Source organism: Stegastes partitus, unplaced genomic scaffold (assembly GCF_000690725.1).
Source record: "Stegastes partitus isolate 25-593 unplaced genomic scaffold, Stegastes_partitus-1.0.2 Scaffold1501, whole genome shotgun sequence".
NCBI lineage: Eukaryota > Metazoa > Chordata > Actinopteri > Pomacentridae > Stegastes > Stegastes partitus.
The window spans coordinates 116,544-130,309 of NW_007579232.1; the positions used below are offsets into that span (position 1 = coordinate 116,544).

Below are 13,766 nucleotides of genomic sequence, written 5' to 3' on the forward strand. Positions count from 1 at the left end.
GTCTCCGCAATGTCCTGACAAACAGCCAACCAAATACATATTTAAAAGTCTTCTTTTTATCAAATGTGCAAGATTTGAAGCTTTGGAGGTTGTTTCATTCTAATATCTGAAATCAAGATTCTCATTTTGCTTATCGGTCTCCTTGATCACCAACAACTGGACACAATATCGGTCCTGAAACCAAATCGGTCGACCACTACACTGAAGCCTTGAGGGGGCAGCAGTGGCTCGTGGTTAAGTCTCTGGATTACCGATGGGAAGATTTAACCCCTGGTGCTGCCAAGATGCCACCATTGAGGCCATAAACTGACCTCAACTCTGCATCAAGCTGGGATGTGCAAAAACAAAAAGAACTCCACAGTGTTTGTGTGTGTTTGTAACGAATAAATCTTCTTCTTCTTGCGATTCTGAGTCGAATCATCCGCAGGTTTCGAGATCATCAAACTGATGCTCTGCTGCAGACGACACTAAGATCCTCCAAACGCATCCTGCAGAGACGTGAACAGCCGAGAGATTAACGGACGGAGAAACAAAGGGCTATTTCTGTCCGTCATATGACTCCGATGGAAGTGTCCTCTGATTCGGTTTCTCTGAGACGCATTTGTAATTGAGGTCATAGAACTAAGGAGCCACTTTTCGGCCCTATAGAAGGGATTTGAGCAAGCAAAGAGGTAAACAAGAATCAGCTGATGAAAAAGTTGTTTGTCACGACTGAACTCGCTTCACTGCTTCTCTATATAACGTGTGCACACAACTGTGAGTTCAGGGCAGGTTTCCAGTTCAAGGAACAGCTTTCTTTATTTGGCCTATCGCTCAATTTACATCAACTACTCTGAGGAGCTCTTCATTTCTACACTGAGTTGATGAAGTCATATTATTGTGCTTGTTTTAAGGTTTTTGAGGAGATGTATCAGTGCAGTCAGCCCTCCTCCTCCTCCTGTCTTCTTCTTCTTCTTCTTCTTGTGTGTTTACTCCAGCTTGTGTTTACGTCTGAGCAGGATTCATGTGTGGATTTCTCCCACTGTGACTCCTGAGCTGCTCAAGCTGGCGCAGATGCCAGACAAACAGCACTTTCAAATGCTTCCTGGCGTTAACATGCCAAAGAAGATCTCCACGTAATCTGGCTACAAACAAAACAAGCTGCAAAATGGATGCGACGTACACGTAAACTTGGGGATTAAACTGCATGTACAGAGCTTTTTTTAAATGTCGTTTTTTTACGCATCAGTAAGCGGGAAGGGATGTCTCTGGAAGCGGGTGTCGTCGCTACCGGGGGACTCGGCCCAGGACTCGGGGCTCCGGTTGTGCCGGCGGGGCGGAGCTTGCACGAGGATGTCTGGTGGATGGGTTAGAGGAAAAAACAAAAAGGGGGTTCGAGGGGCGGAGGTGCAGTCGGGAGATGCAGTGATGGAGGGGTGGGAGCAGCTCTGTGTAGTCATGACAACCAGCTGTGCCATTAGAACACACTCTGTTACTACAACAACACAAGGCAGCTGTCGTGTTTCAGCCAAACAACCAACCGACGTGAGGAAACCTCCAGAAGACAGGCAAACCAGAGAGGACAGAGGAGTCGAAGTGCAACTCTGCAGAGACAGAAAACTCCAAAATCGCCTGAAACGGCAGACGTGAGATGACACACAGACACACAAACACTCACTCACATGAAGCGGACTGCTAGCGAACTTCTACCAGCTCCTGCTTGTCTGGCTGAAACATCGCTTGGTAGCCGAGCTTAGCCTAATCGACCTGGCCTACGGTAGCTGTGTTTCCACGAAAAGGTCAAGTGAATTTGACGCAAACTCTGCTAATGTTGCAAAAAGCACAGCTTTGGGGCAAATAAACTTCCATTTTACCATGAAGTACTGAAAAGGATTTAATAGGTCCTAAAACACAGAGTGCTAAATGTTGGATGCAAAAAATAAAATTATCCTCTAAGATCTGCAAAGTAATCAGTGACTTTTCCGCATTAATTCAAAGTTGAATGAAAAATGTGGCCCAAATTTCAGCTTCGTCAGTGAAAACCCTGCTGCTTTAAAAGTTTAAAGCGGTGAAGAAGAGGACGGATGAAAAGAAGAAGAAGAAGAAGAAGAAGAAGAAGAAGAAGAAGAAGAAGAAGAAATAGAACGACGAGAAGGTGAAAAAGTAAAATCAGGACAAGAAGACTTAGAAGGAATAAGAAAAACAAGGACAAGAACACAAAAGAGAACAAGAAGGAGAAGAGGAAGAAGGAGAAATAGATTAAAGAGAAAAAAGAGGGAAAGACGGACAAGAAGAACAAGGACAAGAAGAAAAAAGACAAGAAGGACAAGAAGAAGAAGGACAAGAGCAAGAAGAAGTACAAGAAGAAGGACAGGAACAAGAAGGACCAGCAGAAGAAGAAGAAGGAGGAGGAGGAGAAGAAGAAAAAGAAGAAGAAAAAGAAAAATTTTGGCCATCTATGAATGAAAAATGTAAACCACCAGGAACTTTATGCTCTTAAGCATTTTTTTTTAAATCTGGGAATATATTTTTAAATTTTGCCTTTTCCACAAACTCTTACGAATGCGATACGTCAAAATGTGCAATAAGAACACACCATGGAGACACAGCTCGTGTTACCTAAAGGTGTAGAGCTAGCCAGCTGGATAAGTAGTGAGCTAACACTGGTAGCAGAGGAAAAGATGGAGGCAAAGAGGTCAGAGAGAGGGAACGAAAAGACAAGAACATGAGCAAGAGAAGAAGTAAAGGAGTGAACTGAGAAAGAGACGAAGAAGAACAGTGAAGCAGTACAGAATGGTTAGATATAGAGGTGATGGGAGGTTGTTGTCTGGACCTTTATCACGCTGTCTAGCCGAGTCAGACACACTCTGACGGCTGACAAACACTCCTGTAGCTGTCCCTGCAACACACACACACACACACACACACACACACACACACACATATATACACAGGATATACAGACACACACACACACACATACACAAGAGGTTCAAGAGACGCACACAGTTAATGTTTTAGTCCATATTTACACTCTGACCAGTTCAAGTATTGTTTGTCAGCAGGCACACAGCGAGCATCTTGCACGACAACTTGAATAAATAAATGAGTATAAACATCAGCAGCTCAGTTTTTATGGGTATATTTACTGTTTTTTTTTTTATTTACAAATTTGAAGTTTGCTTTTAATGTCTTGATTTATTTCCAATTGTTTTTTAACGCAACCGGGACTAAAAAATATTTTTAATACATGACGCAACTCTGACAAAAAAAAAAGAACAAAGAGCACAATAGGGTCCCGTCCTGTTCAAGGAGGATCCTGTGACTCACTGGTGAGTAATGTGCTGTTGAAACTCCAAGTGTAGTCAGTGTTACGAAACAGGCTTCAGCTGGCAGCACCCAGAGCAGCGTGCAATAAGCCTCAACAGATTAGTCTGATTTTTAAATGATATGTGTTGGATAATAGATACCAGCCTGGAGCCCAACATGTTTTGTAAGGTGAAGTGTTTCTGAGGTGTTTATTCCTCTGAACCCTCCAGTAGTTTTGGTTCCTGTCTCATTTTTGCTCACTGTCGACTCATTTTTCGATGCAGTTTACAGTCCTGAAGCTCTATGGAAACAGAACGACCATGAAGGAGGACAAAAATCTACATTTTTGATCATTTATTTTGCAAAAACTGAAAACTCCTGCAATAAACATGTCCAACATTTTTTCAAGTGCCATCAGTTGTTAACAATATTGGGGGGAAAAAAAGGTGGTGACTCTACATACTATAGATAATTTAGAATACTAAGTTAGTTTCCTATCTGGTCTGAGTTAACACAGCCTGCAGTTCAACCTAAAAGACACTGAGGTGAACATGGCGTTACAGTTTCAATGAGGAGAGCAGAATTTATTGTTTTTACAGAATCTGTTCAGAGCAAATGGGTCATTTTTGGCGATTTTTTAAAAATGAGACGCGTAGAATAAAGAGATTTTGATGAAATATCACCATCTTAAGCTGAGATCCGGTTCACTTTTTCGACAGAACGGCGAGTCACAGGTGAGTTTCTGGCTGTGATGCATGTAATTATTTTGGGGATTTAAAACACATTACATGCCTCTCAAATCTGCCGGGTTCAGAGGGTTAAGTTAGCAATAAAGCTGACAATAATTGTTCAACATTTACTTAATTTCCTTTTTGCTCCACAGTATTAAAAAAAAACAACCAAAAAACGGGTATTTTCTTTACGGGTATTTTCTCTTGAACACTTTTTTTGCTTAAATATTTCTTTTGTTAGTAGTTTGCTACGGCTACAAATGCTGAGTTTCAACAACAAAGCATTGATTGGCTCTGTATTAGTACTGAGTGTTGCGTTCCAGAAGTGTTTCCATTGACTGTATAGAAAAGATGGATGTCTTCGCCACTGTGACGTGATGTTTGACAGCTATGTGAAGCTTTGAGTTTTCCATTTGGTTATTTTAATTGAAACCAGACGTAATGAACAAGCAGTGGATCTAGCTGAGAGTTCGTGGACACCGTGCCCGTATGCTAGCAACTTTTCAATCACAAGACAGCCAATTCGTAAAACACATCCTGGTTTATCATCCAAATTTCCCCCAAATGGGATCATAATTTACTAAATGAGCATCATTCTGTACTGAAAGAGACTTGAAAGTAGTGATTGAGATCATAAATCTTTGAGGAAAATGTTTACAGAGGTAACAAGTCAAGTGAGAAGGAGGCTCATTTCACCATAAACTTCTATAGAATTGGACTTTTATTGCAGCCAGAGGAGTCGCCCCCTGCTGGCTGCTAGAGAGAACGCAGGTTTACATCCATCTCTTCCATGCAGCCTCTGACACGTGAGATCAGAGAGAAACGGCACACCAGATTCAGCAGAGTGATTGTCAGTGCTCTTCAGTGGTCAAACCACTCACAGCTTCACATTAACAGTGAGACCTGAACTGACTGCAGTACATCTATCTGCCTGGCGGGGGCAGCACAGCGCAGTAAACATATCAAACTAAGGCATCGCCTCAAATCAGGCTTTTCACAAGTCTGGTTTGTAGGCGTTACCAAAACAAAAATTAAAAAAAGACACCTGAAGCGTCTGACAAATGGGTCCAATTGAAATGTAAACGCTGCTCTTTGCTCCAGGTTGGATATCAATGCTTAATATGTAATTTGGTATTTTTTGTAGATGTTACAGAGTATTTCCCAGCTGCAGTACCACCCCAGTCCAGCAGTGGCAGTGTGCTCTACCTGTCTCCCTGTCTGTTCCTCCTGAAGCTGGCGTCGCAGGGCTTCTATCCTGGCACAGTGGTTGGCATAGAACTCACACAGAGACTGGCATGGGCAAGGAAGCAAAAAAGGCCAGTGTGGGAGATAAATAAAAGGAGTAGAGCATATAGAAGGAAGGGTTCATTATGTGGATTAAACAAAGAAGAAAATAGGGAGAGAATGAATAATGCATGAAATACAGACCGGAGAAGCAGGAACGAAATACAGACGAGGACGGCGAGCAGAAGCGGAAAAATGACAAGAGTCCCGGTGGGAACGCGGAGGACAGATGAGGCACAGCGTTGTGAAGATTTCAGGGGGAGGTGGTGCAGAGAAGGGAGGCGGAGGTTTCGTCAAATATAGTTCACATCTCAGCGGCCTGTTTCGCAGAGACGTGGCTGCCCTTCACTCTGGAGAAAGATTCTAATCTAAACTGCTGCTTACGCTTGTTGCTCTCAAATCGCTGCCGTTGTGGATAAAACTGAGAGCCGACTTTATTAGATTAGCTATTAGAAAATCCGTTTATTGGGGCCTGTGTTGTCTCTGCTTTCCTGCCTTTCCTCCCCCCCTCCTCCGTCTCATTCTCATCTCCTGGAACAGAATCATGGAACTGATTCTCCTCTCTTTGACCTGCCTCGCTATCCCGGATGAGTCAGGAGGAAATACATAAAAACTGGGGACAAAAGGTCGCTCTAGGAAACATAAACAGCCTTCTGTGATCCGACTGAGGAGGAGTCAAGTCGCTCCGTCTTCGTCTGTCTGTAGTAAACTGTTGGCAGAAGCTACGTGAAGCAGCTGTCTAGCAGCTAGCTCTCCTCACAAACACGGCAGTCAACGTTAAGTGTATAAAACTACGACACCAACATGAGCACAAACACGGATGCAGGAGTCAGATATAAATATGAAAACTTTGAACATCGAAACTGCCACAATACTCAACCGCTAAGCTGTGAAAATGGGGTTATGAGTAATGAGACAGACATCATTTAGGAAAACAGTAACTGCATTTGCAAGCTACACAATCAGTCTGTTACGTGACACAGATGGTTTGTAATTAATTAAACTTAACAGCAAACATGCCACTACTTTGTTTTTGAGTTACATGAGCATGAAAACATCTCACTATCAAAATATTGTATCGCTAACATCAGGATGAGGCGTCATCAGATTAACTTTTAGAATCAGGAGCTGTGCCGGCTACCTGCTGTGTCCACGGCTCTCCTCTACTGCCCTGCATCCATTTGTTGGTTAATTACCTTCAGCTGGGTGTTGAAAGCGTCTATTTCCAGGAGTTTGGCCCTCGTCTCCCTCTCCACGGCGTCGAGCTGCTCTCTGAGCTGCTGTCTGCTCGACTCCTTCTGCTCGACGGCCTTCTGCAGCGACGACAAACTGTCACCTGAAAGCAAACGCAGACAGACGACATGAGACTGTGTCGGATTCACTGGTCAGAGAGACACTCGGATGGAAGCTTAGGACAATTCATAACAGTAATTTGAGGAAAGAAGGACAGTTAATCAGGGCTCCTGCCTCCTCAGAGTTATTACTTTGCTGTTTATCACAGTGCTAAATCCTCATATCCTCAAAGAAACAACATGACACCTACACATTAATGCTTTAACATCTTAAACCTCAAAACCAGCCGCTTTAACAGGCGTGTTGTCTCAAGAAATGAAAAAAAGAAAAACAAATTACACTATTCATCAGTGCAAGATAATGTAAAAACAGAGAAAATCATTGAACGTTGACTGTTTTCTGTGTGTTCTGTCGCAAGCTGCTACTAAATCAACTAAATAAAACATTGATCAGAGCCAGAAATAGTAAAAACAAAAAGAATCATCAGATGTTCAACTTTACAAAAGTCCTTGAACTGATCGTGCGACAAATCTAAGCTGAAAATCGAGATATTTCTTAAAAATCACTTTATTCTGCATATCTCGTTTTTAAAATGTTGCCCCAAATAAGCAATTTGGTTTAACTAGACTGAGTAGAAATAAAAAAAATTAACACTCCTTGGCACAATCAGGAAGCTATGACTGACGAACTTAAAACCAACAGTCATAAGATAAGTGTCTACAGGATGTGGAGCAATAATAGTTTTTTGCTAGCACATTTGGTCACTTGGAAAATGTTTGACATGTTGATTCCAAGTTTTTTCTCAATTTTTGAATATTAATTTAATTACATTTTCTGAGTTCTCTCCTACTTTGTGGTTGTTCTGTTTCCACAGAGCTGCAGGATTTTATACTGCACTGACAAATGTTGTTGTTGAGTTCAGAGGGTTAAGTTAAATTCAAAACATCTGCCACCAAAATGTTTGCAACACGAGAACAGGAACAACTGTGTGAAACTCATCGCTCTGTATCTGTGACACATTTCTGACTGTTGCTGTGAAAACAAGCGTCCAAGATACGATAGGTGGAGAAAAACCGTTTAATGATGCGTCTCAGCTGCATCCAAAAGTCCCATCAACAGCTATTTCTGATTCAAGACGAAGCATGTGCACGTGGTTCGTTGTGTGTTCGGTGTGCGCGGTACTCACGGTGCAGACTGTTCTGTTGGACCTGCTTCAGCTGATCGTTGAGACTCTGTTTGTCAGGAATCAGCCTCCCCAGCCACTGCTGGGAGTCCTGCACGCAACCAGTTCACCAGTTACCTTTTGTTTTCTGCTCACTACACACGAGTTGATTGAAGTTGTTAGGAAATGAATTGGAAATAATTCAGGGTGTGTTTGTTTTGTGCACCTGCAGCTGCTGTTGTAGCAGCGTGATTTCAGCGATGCGTGTTTCTCTGGTCTGGTTGGTTTGTTCCACCTCCCTCCGCTGAGCCGACAGGCGAAAGCGAACATCCTTCAGTTTACCCTCCAGCTGGGTCTTCTTGTCGTTCTGGAGAACAGGAAGAAAAACAGCTTGAAAGTCAAACTACAAACACAGTAGCTCAGATACTTGCTTCTCATCGAACCTCGTTTTCATCCACATCCATAAAAATGTCATTTTTTACTCTCCAGTTGTGATCATGAAGTTTAACAACTCCCGTAACGTTTTCTTCTCTCTGTTAAGGACATATCTGAACCTACAGCGGCCTCTCAACTCCTTTATAGACTCACCACCTCTTTAGTGGAGCTGTGACATTTCACGCCTTATGGGAAATAACGTTTATTTACAGACATCCACAAATACCGTCGCAGCAACTTTATTATTTCAGGAAATCTGTCGGTATTGACTGGGCACCTCTGAAATGAATTTATACTCGGAGCACAGGGTCACAGAGACATTCTAATGTAGATGGAAGCTTTGAATCAGTATCCTGCTGCTCCTAAAGCTTAGCAATGTCTCGGCCTGTGTTAGCATTTAAAAATCCTAGCTTAGCATCATTAGCATGAGCTACAGGTCACTAGCTACAGCAGACAGACGGCAGGCATCTTTTTAAGAACACGGTGCTGCAGATTTTATTCATGCGACTGCCAGAGTTAGCAGCTCGACAGCAGGGCGTTCAGCAAACACACCTGTAACTCCATCAAACAGGTGGCTCAACCAGGTCATGCTGCTAACCATCAACATGCATGACCTTCTTCCTCTGCCTTATCAGTGGGCAATAGGTTTTTCTCATCTATTCAATTATTAATGGCGATTAATGGATTAAAAATGAACTATTAACATCCCTACATCTGGCCGTATACTGTGATGTACTAAGATAATCCATTAGCAGCCAATAGCTCTTCTCTTTGCAGCAGCAGCTGACCTGCTCTGACAACGAGCAGCCCTGCTTGGGAGACGTTCAGCCATGCAAAACGTGCCTCTATCTGACTGCACTTTACTGCCCTATCTGCAGGGCTTGTTTGATTACCAGGGCCTCCAGTTCAAACTCCAGGGTCTTCTTCCTGGCCTTTAGCAGCACTATGCTCTCCTGCTCCCGGTTTCGTTGAGTCAGAAGCTCCTGGCGACGCTGACGCTCCCACTCCAACTGACGCTGGCGCTCCAACTCCCGCTTGGCAGCCTGAAACGCAGACACAACAAGTTTGGCTTAATTTCTCAACACAATGTTACAGCTCGAAGAACTGCTGCTGCATTTAAAACTTGCACAACGCTAAATATTACATCATATGGTATTACACACTGCACGATGCACAACAAGTCTTCTGCAGCAGGAGGGTTAGTTAGACTTTGGAGCAGAGAAAAGCTTCTGAGTTGTCTGCAAGAGATGTAATTAAAGTCTACAGCAGCTCGACTATAATTCTCGTGTTAAAACCTCCTCCATACCTCTCTCCTCTCGATCTCTTTGCGTCGCTCCTCTTCTCGCTGCCTCTCCAGCTCTCTTTGTTTCTCCAGTTGTTTTTCTAGCTCCTGCTGTCGCCTCCTCTCCTGCTCCAGACGCTCGCGCTCCTGAAACACACAAAAATGAGCTTTAAGAACCAACGAATCTGGCATTTGTTACCTCAAAGCATCTTCATTTTCAACACTAAATGTTAAAATTTTATTGACAAAAGGAGATTATGGCTGTCACCGTTTATTTTACAGCCTCATAGAAAAGTCATAAACGATTACTAATTCAAATTTTTGAAGGCAGAAATCGATGTAATCTCGTCGGTCTACCTTCCTCTCCTGTTCCTCTCTCTCCAGTGCAGCCAGCCTCTCCTGCTCTTTCCTCTGCTGCTCCTGCAAAGCCTGACGTCTCTTCTCCAGCTCCAGGTTTCCTCGCTCAAAGTTCTCCCTCTTCTTGTCCTCAAACGTCACTGTGATGAGAGAAAAAAAAAAAAAAAGTGTCGGGAAAGCCGTCTGGCAGCACCAGAAGAACACACAAGCATATGCATACATCCCCGCTGTATTTTAAACAGTTTCAGGTGATGGAGAGCAGCGAGAAAACACGCTGTAAGTAGAAGGGAATGGATTGAAAAGACTGCTGTGGCCCAGTTATCACAAAAAACAGCATTTTAACTGGATTTAGACAAAAAAAAAAAATACTGTAGAGACAAATCATGGCAGGTTATAGGAGCCTTTTATTTATGTAAATGCATCTCTGTTCTGAAACGGTTCCGTTTTAGTACAGTGACTTTGTTACGGCCTAATTATAGATGAGCTACCTTGAGGTCACAGAGGTTGAAGTTGAGGTCAACTGGAGTGGATATGTTTACTCCCCTAAAAGGTTTTGTCTTTGAAGAGATGACTCAGGATTCTTACACGGCATGGACACTAAACTTACAATCTATTTACGACGAGCCAATAGGAGAAGAGTTTGTGTTTCCTATAAATGCTGTTATATTGCACTTCTTCCTTGGGAGAGAGAGGAGTGAGGTCTCCCCTCATGTTGAGTTGGGTCTTCTATTCCTATCACTGTTAATAGTAAAACATTTACAGACAACCCAGCAGTGTGTTTATTATCCTATTCGAGGGTAGAAGCCCAGGAGTAAAACATCACAGTGATCTAATCCCACGTGCAGGCTGGTTTGGATAAATCACCTGGTAGTTTCTTGTCCTGGTTGCTCTCAGTCTCCTCCTCCGCCTCCTCCTGGACGCTCTTCTGGTCCGACTGAACGCTGTCGCTTCGAACGCGCCTTTAACACAACAATTAGGCAACAGTCAGTATCCCCAACATAGTGTGTTACTGCAATTTATGCTCACAATAGAAAATAAATAAACAGTGCAATTTAAAGCACGTGGATTGATGTAGATCTGGTTAATGTGGTTCACCTGGAGTTTTATCTGAATCGCTGCGCAAATGAATGCATATTTAAAGCAACTATCGCTTCGTAATCAGAATCAGTTTAACTGCCAAGTAGGTTCTCACACACGAGGAACTCTGTGCATCTTGTTTTTATACTGTACTGATAGTTTATCTTCTATTAGCACCGTTTTCACCTCATGACATAATCCTGGATTCATCAGAGCTCGAGGATTCTTCCTTTACGCTTTATTTTCACACTGTATTTATACATCACATCGTCTACCAGCACTATTTGCACCTTATCTTTTTTTTACTTGTAATATATGTGAGCTACTGGATACCAATGGGATGAATAAGGTCCCTGTGTTGTTTAGCGCATATAAACAAATGCTGACAAGTAGGGTACTTTTAAAAAAAGATAAAAGGATTTGTGTAGGAAATTGTACATAATATAAAAGAACAAACATTTGCAGAGGGCAGGAATGTACAAATTATGATCCTGAGAAAGAGTATACGGTGTAAACAATTAGATACTAAAGCTGCTGCGTTCAGTTCATTAGTTGACGAGGGCTTCACCTGAACGTAGGTGGGAGGTAATCTGGTGGTAACACGGGGGGCAGCGGTAACCCCGACATCGCCATATCTATGAGGTGCATAGCCAGGATGAACTCCTCAGCTGTTAGCTTTCCGTCCTGGTCGATGTCCGACAGGCTCCTGAAGGGAACAACGGCGGAACAAATTACACATCTGTACAACAATTGTCATCCGTTTTCATTAAAGCTGAATGTTTGATGTACAAACTGCGGACCATATGGAGGCCAGCTGGCTTTGGGGAAGACTGGACTGCATCAGGATGGTTCGAGCCTGCGGACCTGAAACACAGAAACGCGTCAGATGTAGAGAAAGAAAACATCTATCACAGAAAAATGATCACAAATGACCACGTGTGAGTGAGTTTTGTGAGTACCGGTGAGGTGTCCACTCATCATCTTGTCGTGGGAGTTAAAAAGCTGCCTGTACTTCAGCCGGGAGGACTGAGGAACCGCCCAGTCAGAGGGCGGCTGGGCGCTGGAGGAGCAACAGGGTACAGAAATGATTTCACTTAAGGCAGAAAGAAATGACAACAAGAATAGAAACAATAAGCACATGTGATGTACGCTGCACAAGCTAAATGCTAATTTAAGTGTACGGCCAACAGCTGGTTAAAAAAAAGAAGGTATGTTTTTATTGAAACTTGCCAAAGTTACACCAGAAACGTTACAGAAACTGTAAAAACAGAACAAATCATCTGCTTTTCAGCTCTCCATGAAATAATCATGTGATGTTTGTTCAAGAAAATAAACCAAACGTAAGATTACGATTATGATTTTCCATCCAATCCACTTTATTCTACATGTCTCATTAAAAAAAATGCCAAAAATTCACCATTTGCGATAATCAAATTCTGTAAAAAGCTAAATATTCTGCTCTCCTTGAGGCAACCGAGAAGCCATGAATGACTCAGTTGTGCCCAACAGTCACATGACAAAAATTCAGGAACTTTTCGAATGAACTGCAGGCTGTGTTTAGACAGAGCAGACAGTAGAAACCAATTAGAAGATCTACAGTAGAGTCTCCATTTCTTCTTAGTCTTGGGTGCTTGATGAAAGGGGAACATTTTAGACATTTTGTAAAATAAATAATATAAAGAAATCCAATATTTAGTTTCTCTTGTTTGTAATTTATGGCACTTTATCTGTGTTGGACTTCACTACACAGAAGTCACTTCTGTTCTGTTCCCAGGACTTTATACTGCCGTGAAAAATGAGCCCACAGTGAAGAAAAATGGACGGAAGCAAAAAACAACACCCAGAAGCCTAAAGGAGCAACAACAGGCTGAGAGCTGGTCAAAACAGTCACGTTATCACTCGATCTTCTCATTTTAGTTGTTCAGGCAAAGTAGCGAGGACGCTTTGGATCACTGGACCTACCCAGCAGCATCGAAGGACGAGCCCTTCTGCAGCTTGGAGCTGGAACGATTAAACGAAGACGACTTGTTGACAGAAGGAGCTGAGGAGGACAGAGCAGAGTACGTCAGAGCCTCACAAAGACAGAACATTGTGTTTCTTGTAATCTGTCCTAACTCTCCTGCATATTTTCAAAACAGTGACCCGTAACGTAGATGAGCGTTCGTGCAGACGTAAAAGAGGACTGTCTAAAATGTAAATATGATTTGGTATGTTATGTGTAAACAGGAGCTCATGTGACCTCCTGCCTCTGCTGACTACCTGGGTGGGAGAAGCCTGAGATCGGCTGCATCATGCCGGTGGGCGGAGCTCCGTTGGCGATGGGCGGCGGGAGGGGTGGCGGCGCCGACGAGACGAGAGGGGGAGACACCCCGACGGGTAGAGGAGGCAGGGGGAGAGGAGGCACGCCGGGCAGAGCGGTTGGAAGGGGAGCCATGGGGGGCAGGCCTGGAGGAAGACATAAGATGAAGGTTTAACGCTGTGAACTGGGTGTGACTGTACACTGTGTTTGCATTATGACGTTATCGATCCGCACTGGAGGCGCAGAGAGAAAGAGAGCAAACACTTTCCTCCATGACCTTTGGAAAACAGAGTGACGTCATCCTTATCACACACATCTGCAGTGTTCAGCCTGAGCAGAGTTTTAGCTGGATTTTCTTTGGGGGGCAAAGAAGACAAAAAAAAAAAGAAAACACTCCAGAAACCAAAGAACCACAACAGATTGCATCTATGTTATGACATTAAACTGTTTCCTCTCTGCTTTTTTTTTTCTGCTTATGGAAACAGAACAACCATGAAGAGAAACCTAAAACGCAATCGGATGCATTCAATGCCATAAATCATAAAAAAGAAAAAGTGA

The 13,766-nt window shown here is 43.0% G+C and overlaps 1 protein-coding gene across 2 annotated transcripts in view; it reads right to left on the minus strand.

The window, feature by feature from the left end:
• itsn1 (intersectin 1 (SH3 domain protein)) overlaps window positions 1-13,766 on the minus strand; it is a 51,232-nt gene that overhangs the window by 23,841 nt on the left and 13,625 nt on the right. For both annotated transcript variants that reach the window (XM_008300121.1, XM_008300122.1), the window contains exons 6-17: window positions 13,169-13,354; window positions 12,872-12,950; window positions 11,869-11,969; window positions 11,710-11,773; window positions 11,478-11,615; window positions 10,697-10,791; window positions 9,833-9,972; window positions 9,500-9,622; window positions 9,087-9,236; window positions 7,985-8,125; window positions 7,783-7,870; window positions 6,500-6,639 (exon numbers count right to left, since the gene is read on the minus strand). In XM_008300121.1, coding sequence (XP_008298343.1) covers window positions 6,500-6,639; window positions 7,783-7,870; window positions 7,985-8,125; window positions 9,087-9,236; window positions 9,500-9,622; window positions 9,833-9,972; window positions 10,697-10,791; window positions 11,478-11,615; window positions 11,710-11,773; window positions 11,869-11,969; window positions 12,872-12,950; window positions 13,169-13,354 — 1,445 coding nt within the window. The remainder of the gene's footprint in view (window positions 1-6,499; window positions 6,640-7,782; window positions 7,871-7,984; window positions 8,126-9,086; window positions 9,237-9,499; window positions 9,623-9,832; window positions 9,973-10,696; window positions 10,792-11,477; window positions 11,616-11,709; window positions 11,774-11,868; window positions 11,970-12,871; window positions 12,951-13,168; window positions 13,355-13,766) is intronic.